Source organism: Protobothrops mucrosquamatus, unplaced genomic scaffold (assembly GCF_001527695.2).
Source record: "Protobothrops mucrosquamatus isolate PMUCROS unplaced genomic scaffold, P.Mucros_1.0 scaffold539, whole genome shotgun sequence".
NCBI lineage: Eukaryota > Metazoa > Chordata > Lepidosauria > Squamata > Viperidae > Protobothrops > Protobothrops mucrosquamatus.
The window spans coordinates 1-12281 of NW_015386844.1; the positions used below are offsets into that span (position 1 = coordinate 1).

At 36.9% G+C, this 12281-nt stretch overlaps 1 protein-coding gene across 1 annotated transcript in view; it reads left to right on the forward strand.

Moving 5' to 3' along the window:
* Positions 1 to 2119: 2119 nt before the first annotated feature.
* PSMD12 (proteasome 26S subunit, non-ATPase 12) overlaps positions 2120 to 12281 on the forward strand; it is a gene marked incomplete at its 5' end in the record, with an annotated part of 15411 nt that continues 5249 nt past the window's right edge. Inside the window, 7 exon segments of the mRNA XM_015816959.1 lie at positions 2120 to 2179; positions 2667 to 2795; positions 4561 to 4668; positions 8464 to 8568; positions 9806 to 9955; positions 10100 to 10234; positions 11754 to 11866. Of these exon segments, the coding sequence (XP_015672445.1) occupies positions 2120 to 2179; positions 2667 to 2795; positions 4561 to 4668; positions 8464 to 8568; positions 9806 to 9955; positions 10100 to 10234; positions 11754 to 11866 (800 nt within the window).

Below are 12281 nucleotides of genomic sequence, written 5' to 3' on the forward strand. Positions count from 1 at the left end.
ACGTTTTCTTTCGTTTGCGGTGTGTTATTAATGCACTTTCACAAAAAAGGGAATGGATACTTAAATATAACATTTTTCACATTGTTTTTAGAATTGGGTTCTCATGATGCTAAGCTAGATTTACTTCCTAGAGAAGTAATAACATTAAAAATGTAAGTCCATGTTAGTAAAACAATCTATCCAGGTTGCTAATTATCTTGTATTTAGAAAATAATACAAAGCTGCCCATCATTATCCAGACCAAGTGATGATGGTGAAGAACTGTTGCTCCCTGCTATATGGATTACATGTTGTCCTGTTAAGGCTATGTACACTTCACTTGCTGAACCCCAAATTATCAAACTGGATTTTAATTTAGTTTGTTGGACTAAACTCAGTGTTGTGATTCGCTTGTGGTTAAGCATACTGTATGCATTTAGATTAGGTGGTAAAGTCTCCCTACTACATCTTAATTTCTGATGATTTCAAGAATGCATCCATATTGGTTTATAGGCGACAATAGAGAAATAGTTAGGTTTTATCCAGTTTTTTTCTTTAAAATATTCTATTTCTGAAATTTTCTGGTGGTCCTTTATTTGAATACTAACCTGATTTTAAATCTGGTTAACTGCTTAAGATCAGCCAAGGTTGACTAAGTGCAGTCACCTGCTTTATATTGGAGTAAACCAGGATTAAATTGTACATGGAAAAATGTGTAATGTTAAATACAAGCTAAAACATTGAACAGAGTTTTGTGCAAGAAAAGGATCATTAATATTCCTTAGAATATTATAATAAATGCAGGCAAAAGTAAAGTATTCACAGTGGGCACTGCCTGGGCCTTCACCTCCCTTTTGGCTGTGGAAAAAAATAAAAATTATCTGGCTAAAGAAGTTACTGCACATAATTGGAACTTCAGGTGCTGCCTCTGTCAGTGGAATGATTTGAAGACCTATCATAAGTTTTCTCTTTTGTACATTTCTTGAACATAAAAGTTCCTTCCTTCCCTCCCGCCCTCCCTCCATTCTTCCTTCCTTCAATTTCTGTAGCTGCCCAATTTATCAATCAAGTGACTCCATATTTTTGGTATGATTAAATTATTGGAGGAAGATCTCCTGCCTCCTGATTTAAAAAAAACTGTACAGCGCATGAAATTACATTCTGAAATGTTCAGTTACTTGTTGGGAATGTTGTCCTTTAACAGTGCTATCTTTTGGAACCAAATTTTAATTGCACCCTTAATTCATTTTGTCATGAAGGGCTTGATGTAACACATTTTTGAATTTGTTTCTTTGTGTAAATATTTTCCCCAGCTTGTTTTTTTGCAATACAAAAGGAATTTTTCAGGGCAGTACACTTTGGCAATAAAATACATATAACTAGATGCAATAATTTAATTGGAAGAGAATAGCTAATGTAGATTATTATATTTGGCAGAACAGAAACACGTTTGCCATTTACTTGAGAGGAAGCAAGTTGCATCTGGCAAAATGAGGTGCATGCTATAATTTCCCTCTCAGCATCTGATTGAATACCTTATAGATTTGATCGTGAAAAACATTAGAAAAATAATTTCTGAAGACAGCTTTAATAGCATCCTGTTCCTTTGAAATTGAGTATAAAATTAAGGAAATTGATTCTAAATTCAGGAAACAAAGGTACAGTTTGACCCTCACTTTTTAAAATAGCTATATATTTTCTTGGTAATAGTAGGTAGCTTATTTCAGGGGTCCCCAACCCTCAGGTTGCAGCCCATAACCAGGCCATGGCCTGTTTGGAACTGGGCCGCATGAGTGGCTGGCTGGCGCATGAGCACAGCTCGACTTGTGCAAGTGTTGGACTGGCTAGATTATGTGATTGGTTTACAAAGCAGCCTTGCTGAATTCCCATAAGCAAACAAGATATATTTTGGCTTTGAAACCATGGCTACTTTGAACCAAGCCATAGTTTCCTAGTTTATAATCACTCCTGACTTAGAATCACAATGAGATGGGCGGTACTTGAATTTGATTAAGTAAATAACATGTTTTCATCCAGCTTTGTTATATGTTGTATTTACTGATATATATCTTGGCAATTTAGTTAATTTAAAAGTACTTTACTTTTTTCATTTGTTTTAAACACCCTATTTCTGTTTTAGGATGGAAGGCTTCAGGAAGCAATTGAAACATTGCTGTCATTGGAAAAACAGACTCGAACTGTAAGCATTTTTTAAATGAACTAATCATTTCTTTAATTTTTAAAATTAGTCATTTTTTTCCTCATAAATTGTGTGTGACTTCTTTTGCAGATATCAAAATAGTAATTGATGTCTTTCCCCCCCAGCTTTTTATATGTTCTTACAGACAATGAGATTCTCATTGATTTTAATTATTATGATTGTAGAAAACAGTGAAAGAGAATTAGTTTACGACTCTGAGAGTTAATGCTTAAATAATAGTAAACTTTCTGATAAAGTAAAATCTCCATTTATGAGCAAAAATAAGATGTGGAAAAATAGCGATATGAGTACTGGAATAATGAATTGATCATTTGTGAATTCTGAGTTACTTTTCCTCCTGTATACTTGATCTTGCAATCAGAAATATGTTTATTTTCATAAATAGTTAAGTTTTTAAATTTTTTAAAGGAACTCTTGCAAATATTTTACACTAAAAATGATATTTTATCTCCCATGGTTTTTTTAGGCTTCTGATATGGTTTCCACATCTCGCATCTTGGTTGCTGTAGTAAAAATGTGTTATGATGCTAAAGACTGGAATGCTCTTAATGAAAACATCTTCCTTCTTTCGAAAAGGAGGAGTCAGTTAAAACAGGTGAGTTTACTGAGGGGAGAGGGGGAAGTTTAAAAGGGTTTCTCCTGCTTTCCTATTCTTGTTGCAAGATGTTGTCCATCTGTTCCTCCCCCCCCCCCCAAAAAAAATATATGACCATATTTAGGATGCTTGGTAACTGGTTCACCTTTATAATTGGTTGCAGCATCCCAAAGTCACCTATACTACAATTTGTGATGTTTTTTGCTGGTTTCTGGAAAAAAATGCTCATCCAGCAGAATGAGTTCTTATTTATGACTGTGGTGTTCGCTTAATGACAGTAGTCATTTGCTTAACGATCAGCACAAAAATGCTGTGCAATTGGGTTTGGTCATGTGGGTGCCATCGACTTACAATTGTAATGACTTATGACTGGAAATCCAGTCTCAATTGCGGTTATAAGTTGAGGACTACCTGTATTTCTTTGATGTAATCTCCTACACTACAACTTGGCAACTGTTGGTATATGTTGTAAGTAGACAGATCAAGATTTCATACTTGTAAAAGAGAATTGCATGTATGAAAGCATTCGTATATATCAGGTCAAATGAAAAGTGTTTCTGTATTTTGAAGATGATTTCCTTGCAGTTTAAAATTATTTGTTCCTGTTATTTTAAGATTTCTGTAAGGGATTAAATCCTAATGACTTTTTACCATCTTGTATAGATTAGCTTTTATTGTTTAAACCTAATAGTAGGTTTCACTTAAAGATTAGATTTGGCGGAAAGTCGACTTTTCACTTCCTATCTGTTGCAGTTTATGCATAGTGACATAAGTGTTCTGTGTGTAGCATCCCAACTAAATTTCTCTCATTCTTGTGAAGTAGGCTGGGTTGAGAGACAGAGACAGTAATGATTAAGAGATAGCTAAGTTAAATTATTAGCTAATTTTCTAAGTTTCTAGGTAATTTTGATTGGTCAGCGGATAATTTGAAGGTACGTAATAAAGTTTTAATGTTAATTATAAATAATTTGAATGGTTTAGATTTATATCCAAGGCTGTGTTTTTATTGTTTTATAAAAATGACTGCCACTTGTAGTTGGATTTACTGTGATTGTGACAATGAATGGTAACATTGCTTTGACTGAAATGTGATACTCAACAAACTGACAAGCTGTCCGGGTGGGAGACTTACTGATAGTTTATTTATGTTGTTTAAAGTTTTTTTTTTGCTCCCTTTCAACTATTGCCTGATTGCTTAAAAAAAAAACACCCAAAAGATGCATATGAAGCAAACAGTACAAGATATGTAGAATACAAATAGCAGTTCAAAGTCTCAGGCAAAACTAAATTGCGCTGTTTTTGTTTTTAGTGAAAGTTGTTCACAATGCTAATATATAATGCAAAGAAAATTTTAGTGTTTTAATTTTAAGTTGTAGAAGTCATGATAAGTAAAGAAACAACTTCTTTTGAAATTCTAAAGTAGTCAAATGACTTGTTCTTTTCCACATAGTACTGGAGAAGTTTCTTCTTTTAGCAGCTTTACCTTACTAAAAAGTAGGAAATATTAGACAAAAATAACTATATTCTTTTGTAGGAAGTTTTTTTGCTCCATGTGGCGTATATGTGAAAATGAAGGCAAACAATCACTGACAACTTCCTATTTGTTTTGTCATGTCTCTTCCTTGCATTGCAAACATTTTCAGTTTCCTTGGCTGTTTTGAAATAAAATTGCATAACAGGCAATATTACTGAAACAAATGAACACCAATGCTACCTGTGCAAGTTTATATTCAGTAAGTGTAATCTTTCTCATTATTTATGCTAGGCAGTTGCTAAAATGGTCCAACAGTGCTGTACATATGTTGAAGAGATCACAGATTTGCCAACCAAATTGCAATTGATTGACACATTACGTACAGTGACGGAAGGAAAGGTAAGATATTTTGCTTTTCACAATCTGTGGCTTTTTAAATTTCTTCATCATACTTCTGCAACACTCGGGGTTTTTTTTTGGTGCCTTGCAAACTAAATGTCGTTATGAAACAATTTGATAAATTCCAACTTTAAAATTTGCTAACAGAAGGTATAAAACAGCATAGAAATGGACAGCTCCAAGAAGTCAAGAAATACATCTTGTGAATGTACGTGAAAGATGTGAAGGAACAGCCTTGAATGCCTTGGGAAAGATATTCAAATGCCAAGATGTGTCTGTACCTACAAAGATCAGAATCATACAAAGTATAATATTACCTGTAACACTCTAGGGAAGTGAATGTTGGACTTGAAAGAAGTAAGATAGAAAGAAGCATTGATGCTTTTAAACTTTGATGTTGAAGACTCATGAGAAAAATGTGGATAACTAAAAAACAAACCATTCAACAAATCTGCCCAGAGTTCTCATTTGAGGTACAAATGATAAGGCTCAAATTAAATGTGTTATGTGAAGATATAGCTCTCGTTAAGGCTGGGACAGATGGATAGAAGAAGAGGGTGGCCAGCAGCAAGTTGGGTTGACTCAGTTATAGTGGTGATGAGTGCACCATTAAAAGACCTGAAGAACTAGGTTAGGAAGAGATCACCCTGGAGAAAATCTATGGGGTCACTAAGATTGACAAGAACTTGATGGTATGTAATCAATTAATCTTGATCCATTCATTCTTTTATTTGCCTTGTGATTCAGTCCTCATTCTTTCTATATAAAAGCCATGTTTTATACTGGTCACTCACATTTTATTCAATCTGCATGTATGCATTTACCCATTCATTCTTGCCCTTCTCCTTGTTTTATCACCTGAAGGTCTTAAGAAACTTACTCTGTTTTCATTCAGTGTACTTTTATGTTTCTTTTGACATGTCCAGCCCAAATGGCAGATGTCTAGTTTTGACAGTATTACTAGCTTAGTACATAAGGGACACTGTGTCTTGACCTCAGCAAAGCATTCAACAAACATAATATCTTCATAAAAGAAATATAAAATACAGGTGAGGTAACTGTTAGATGGATTTGTAATTGATTCTCAGTATTCAGAGAATACTGATAATTGGCTCTACATTAGCTTGGAAAGTATTATTGAATAGACCAGGGGTCCTCAACCCCCGGTCCATGGACCAATACTGGGCTGCGGCATGCCAGCAATTGGTCTGCACAAACAAGCAACGCCCCATCCACGAGATGCAGGCAACACACAAAACCATGCATCTTCTAGTCTGTGGGAAAACTTTTCTCCATGGAACCGGTCCCTGGTGCCCAAAAGGTTGGGGACCTCTGGAATAGACAACAGAGCTGTCCTGGGTCCTGGGATGTTTAGCCTTTTATTAATGACTTAAATGAAGAGGTTTAGGGAATGATATCAGAGCTGCAGGTGTCATAGAACTAGCAGCTAACACTTTACAAGAGTAAATCTTGTGCTCTCCCTGTGATTGTACTATGTGGTTTTTTTCTTAGCATTTGTATTGCCTACATGGCTTTTTTTTTAAAAAAAATTGCTACTGTTTATATTTTAATTGTAAGCCTTCCAGAGTCATGAATGTGAGATGGGTGGCGTGGCACAGCAGAGCATAGTATCATCTTTATATTTTGCAGTAATCATCTTACCTGCATTTTTCTTTCATCCACAACCTCTTAATTTTTTTCATTCCATCAGGCACTTTCTTGCATAATTCCAATTGGCAGGATTCCCCACTCTTCCATAGCATTCTGTAACAATTCTTTTCAGCCTGTTCCAAGCAGCTTCTACACTAATACTAATCTTTTGTCTTCTTCATGCAGGATTCTTGCTTTTTCTTCTTAAAGTTGGTTTGCTTTCACTGTCTTTTTAGCTCCATTCCCTAAGCCACATGTAAGCATAAATTGACTTATGCTCTAACCCAGTGGTTCCCAACCTTTTCTATACCCCGCACCCTAGAACAGTGATGGCGAACCTTTCAGAGAGCGAGTGCCCAAACCTCAACCCAAAACCCACTTATATATTGCCGGGTGCCAGGTGGGCGTGGCCAGGTGGGTGTGGCTACAGTGGTCATGGCAGATGGGTGGGCGTGGCCAGGATGGGCACGGCCAGCTCGATGTTGCTCCTGGGGAGGGATGCCTGTGGGGGCCGGGCAGGGTTGGGGGAGATCCAGGGGTCTCTGGTGGGTGGGGCGGTGGGCAGGAGGCTGGTTCTGCGGGGTGAGGCAGGGCGAGGCAATTGCTGCCTGACACCATCGCTCCCCCGCACACAAAGGCCAGCAAGCGCATGGGTGCTGGGATGCATCCGGCCACGTGGAACCTCGGCAAGTTAGCGGGCAGCTGGTTGAAGAGGACGGTTGCCATCTCCGGGGCATGGCGCGCGTGCCCACAGAGAGGGCTTCGAGTGCCGCCTCTGGCACGCGTGCCATAGGTTCGCCACCACTGCCCTAGAACGCTTCTGATATATTCTCGCACCCCTTAACAAAAGTTTGAAATAACGGCAACGAATTATGCATATACACTATAATTTTGAAAACCCAAGTTTTCGCACCCCCTGGAACATCATCTTGCACCCCCAGGGGGTGCGCGTACCCCTGGTTGGGAACCTCTGCTCTAACCATATATTTGAAAAATGCCTTGTTTTAAGCCAGGTACTGTTAAACAATTACTGATCTCCCAAAAGTGTAACCACTTATTTTTGCTCTTTTACTTTACTGTAATCCCTGTAAAAATGTATTTGTGTCTTCTTACAATGTTTTATTCCTTGGATTATACCCATCTACCTTCATTTCTCTGCCTATATTTATCAGTTCCACAAGATCGGACACCTTCATTAAGATCTGTTGCACCTTTCTTCCTTTTCTCGGTTTCACAAATACGCACAATATGTATTTTTTTTTTATTTGGTTAGTTGCTTCATCCTTTTAAAGTATTTATTTCTACAGTATTCCAAGTTACTGCCTTCTCAGGCTGACCCATAAATATGGATTTCTACCATATATCATGCCAAAAACACGATAAATGGAGCAGCCGATGATAGGGATGTAGGATAAGAAAGTATTTCATACGCACAATGGCTTGCCCTGATCATTCTCAAGGGGTTTTGTATCGGGGGAAAAAAAGGTTAAAATTTGAACACCACTGCTAGGTGATCCTATGGGGAAATTTTGTAAAGCTTTCATGAAAGAGGAAAGCTCAGTAAAACTTCATTAGAAATCATGATTTGATTTCGGTAATAAAATAAAACGGGGGTTTTCTGAATTATGTCTGCATTCATTTCAGTACCTTCTTGAATTTTTTCAGCAATTCCATTAATACTTATGTTTTCTCTAGTTAAAGAAGTGGAATTTTAAATGCTGTATAATTGGATCCATTGTATAAATAAGGTCTTTGTATATTCTTGTCTTGGTTCAAACAATTAAATAACTTTAAACGAATCAGTATACTCTTACTATTGCTTTTATTCTTGTCTGAAATTAACACTTTTGTCAATATGGCTTACCACAAGTGCTTTTCTTGGTTACTGAATCAGGAACATATCATTACATTAAGAGTTTACATACTTGGAGCTGGAATAGCTAAAATAATAGAGTCACCTTTGCTGGTGAGATGGGCAGCATATAAAATGAATGAATGAATATTATATAACAGTAGAATGATAAAGTATGACATTGATAAATGTATGTTAACATTTGTAAAAAATAAGGCTTCTTCCACATGTACAATACTAGATTTGTGCAGTGGTTAATTCTTACATAAAATTCAATGCCTTGCTATTTTTAGATATACGTTGAAATTGAGAGGGCTCGGCTGACAAATACATTGGCAACAATAAAAGAACAGAATGGTGACGTAAAAGAAGCAGCCTCAATTTTGCAGGAACTTCAGGTAATGTAAAAGAACAGCTTAGCTTGGGATCAGTGCCTGTGTTTCAAATACTATCATCTCTCCTTTTAATTTTTAACAGCTGTTTTGATCAGTTATCCAGTAGTAATATAAGAACATTAAATAGCGCAGATGTTTTGGTGTATTTATCTCTTGTGTTTTTGAAACCTTTTTAATAGAGGGGTTAAATGCATTGCCTACACAATATTGTTTACTTCCCAGAAAGGGTTGCAAAGCTTACCTTTCCCAGCCTGAAGATAACCAACTTTGTAGGAGCTTCCCCAAGAAAACAAGGAAGATATTTTCTAAGAAGGTGTATTAGGTGGGGTTTGAAATCTAGTGTGGTCCACATCATCTTTTGCAATGGGAGTTTTTTCTCTTCCTGCCCCCCCAGCCTTTAAGAACAGACTTTTGAGGGCATGGCCAGGGCAAATTGTCCTGATAACAATTTGCCAAAAAGCTTAAATTTTACTTTCAGTTTGACCAAAATTCAAAATAAATGAAGCTTATTCAACTGGGAATTGAACAAACGTGCCTGCCAAATTTTGTCATACTGTAACTGTTTTGATTTGCTGTACACCAGGGATGTGAAATTCAATTTCATTGAGGGCCGCATCAGCATTGCAGTTGCCCTTGGGGGGCCAGTGGGTGCGACCTACTGGGTGGGCGTGGATGGAGTGGGTGTGGCCTACTGGGTGGGCATGGCCAGCTCTACATCGTTCGCATCAAGGGGCCCTGTGGGGGCCTGGGCAGGAGTGGGACAGATCTGAGGGTCTCTGGCAGAAGGGGGTGGGACCGGGGCAAGCGCCGAGGCATGGTCCATTTCTTCATTCCTCACGAAGGGTGACACCTCCCCAGCATGCACCAAGGGGGCAAGGCCAACACAGCAGGGACTGGTTCCTCGCTGTTTCCAGACGGCCTTGTGGAGCTAAGACTGAATGCGTTTCAGCATAGATGGCCACCACAAAATTGTACATTGGCTCCCGGCCGGCCAGAACCAAGGCAGTGGGGGCCATTCCCTCACTGTTTCCAGGATGGCTTTGCGGGCTACATGAAACCACTTCGCGGGCCGCATCTGGCCCCCAGGCCTTGTGTTTGACATGTCTGCTGTACATTTATAACTACCAAATGAAGAGTTTTATTTAAGTTAAAAATTAATTACTGCTTTTGTTAGCTTTGGGCACTGTTCTTAGAATTTCACGTGTCACAGTCTGTAATACTTTAATGTTCTGAACGTTAGGTGGAGACCTATGGATCGATGGAAAAGAAGGAACGTGTGGAGTTCATCTTGGAACAGATGAGGCTTTGTTTGGCTGTAAAGGACTACATTCGAACTCAAATTATCAGCAAAAAAATTAACACCAAATTTTTCCAGGAAGACAACACCGAAGTATGTCTAGTGGTAGAAAACTTTTGATTTGCTGGTTTATGGGGTGTTATTCACACATCTTAAATAGTTCTCACACTACTGGGGAAGTGACAGATGTGTATGCTTAATGTGTCTCTCCTAACCCAACATTATTTGACATTTCAGAAACTAAAATTGAAATACTACAATTTAATGATTCAGTTGGATCAGCATGAAGGTTCTTATCTTTCCATTTGTAAACACTACAGAGCTATTTATGATACACCCTGCATCCAGGCTGAAGGTGAAAAATGGCAACAGGTAACAACAAAAGAAAAATGGGTTATAAGCTGTTAATGTCTGTATAGGCAAATGCTGCCTTTAATGAAGATATTGTTTTTTAGGGCAATGAAAGTCAAATGCTAACGTTTTCATATTATAATTAGCATTTTAGGGGGAAAAGTGATTCATATTCCATGTACATTTCGTCTTGTTTCTAGAACAGCTTCAACATCACTTTTTTATTAAATAAAATGTAGTTAGAGTTATATCTGATAGAATAGAATCTTATCAGCCCATATGGAAGATACCTTCAAACATAGTTAGATACTATTTGGCGCTTTTGCAAATGGGGAATGCTTCTTTATGTCTTGAAATTTACTTTAATTCAGTTGAAGCTTTTGAAGTAGAAAGGAGTAATTTTTCATGTGTGTCTGAAGCTGTGTCACATATTGCTTAAATAGTTTTTCTCCAAGCTAAGTTTGAAAAACTGCAGGGAGAATGAAGAATCAGCATTGTTGGATGTGCAGGCAATGCTGGAGGCTGGTTCTTTGTTTTGCAACATTTAGCTTCCTGTCTTTTTAATTGAAATATATGGGCACACTGGAGACCCAGCTATATAGGCCTCTGTTGCATTGACAGAGAAAACACTGGGCAGAGAGGTCATTCAACCTGACCACGCTTAAGTCACTTAAACAGTGCAGATTTTTTCACATTCTGTGTATGACAATTGGGCAGAACCTTTGAAGAGTGACCTTCATAAGTGCAGGATTCTCCATGGATGCTCATCTGACATTCCACCTTGTAAACATTTGCTCCAGCCATATAGTCAGTCTAGTAGGAATCTGAACCAAACTTGGTTCTCATGCATGTGGGGGCATGAAAAGTTAATAGGTATACGTGATAGTAAAATACTGATAAGAAAGAAGTCAGATTTTAGCGCCAAACAGTTCAAATAGGTAAAAATATGTGTGAAAATTCTGAAAAGGCCCAAGAAGAAAAAGTTATTTAAAGTGAAGTGATGTTATCCAAAATTTGCTACTGATAAAAATACTTGTAAATTATTTAAGATGCAGGAAACCAGAGCTCCTATTCTGTGTAACAGTGATATTCCATATAAATAAACTGATACAAAGAGGAATGTGGAAAAAATGTTGTCTTTTAAAATGTAATTCACGACTAATTCCTTCCAGCAAAGGTATCTTAGGAATTGAAAACTCTATACAAATTTATGGAACAATGTTCCAAGATTTTGAAAATGCTCTCAGGTACATATATGGAAATCCCACTAATTCCACTTTAAAATGAAGAATTCTAGCCTAATAAGAAAGCTTTAAATTGTTTTCAATGAATTTCCTTATTTTGTAGCTAAAATTGATGATCGGTTTGGTTCCTTTCAGCTCTCCAAACTTGTAATTCCAAGTTAAGTTTGATTACAAACTGGTACATAAAATTTAAAAAAAAAATCAGCTTCTTGTTCCAAGTGGTACTTGTAATATTGTTTATTTTCATATATTACTACATCTCTGCAGATTGGTTTCTTTCTCTTTCTCTGAAACAGGCACTGAAGAGTGTTGTATTGTATGTCATCCTATCCCCTTATGATAATGAACAGTCTGACTTGGTGCACAGAATAAGCAGTGATAAGAAACTAGAAGACATCCCCAAATATAAGTAGGTGGTTTCTATTTTTTTTAATTTAAGAATACATTTGGGATGAAATCAGCACAAATGTTAATTTGCAGAATATGTTCCCTGTAGAATTTCATATATTCATAATGCTGTGTTGTTGGTAGGGAGATGGCTAACATATATAATGAACATATTTGAACTACCCCATTTATAGAATGTAAAATAATAGTTGTGATGTTGGTGTGCATGTAAGATATTGATTTCTGTTCCCAAGTTTGTATATGTATATATGTTAAACTGAAACTGTATTAGTATCCTTGATGCATATTTGTAAATAATTTTTGGTAAATATGTGTATACTGATATGTATAGTGATGCTGGTATACTCTTTTGAATTAATAGTTTATTTTCTAACATATTAATGCAATTATTAATCTAATAAAGCAAGTAAGGTAGA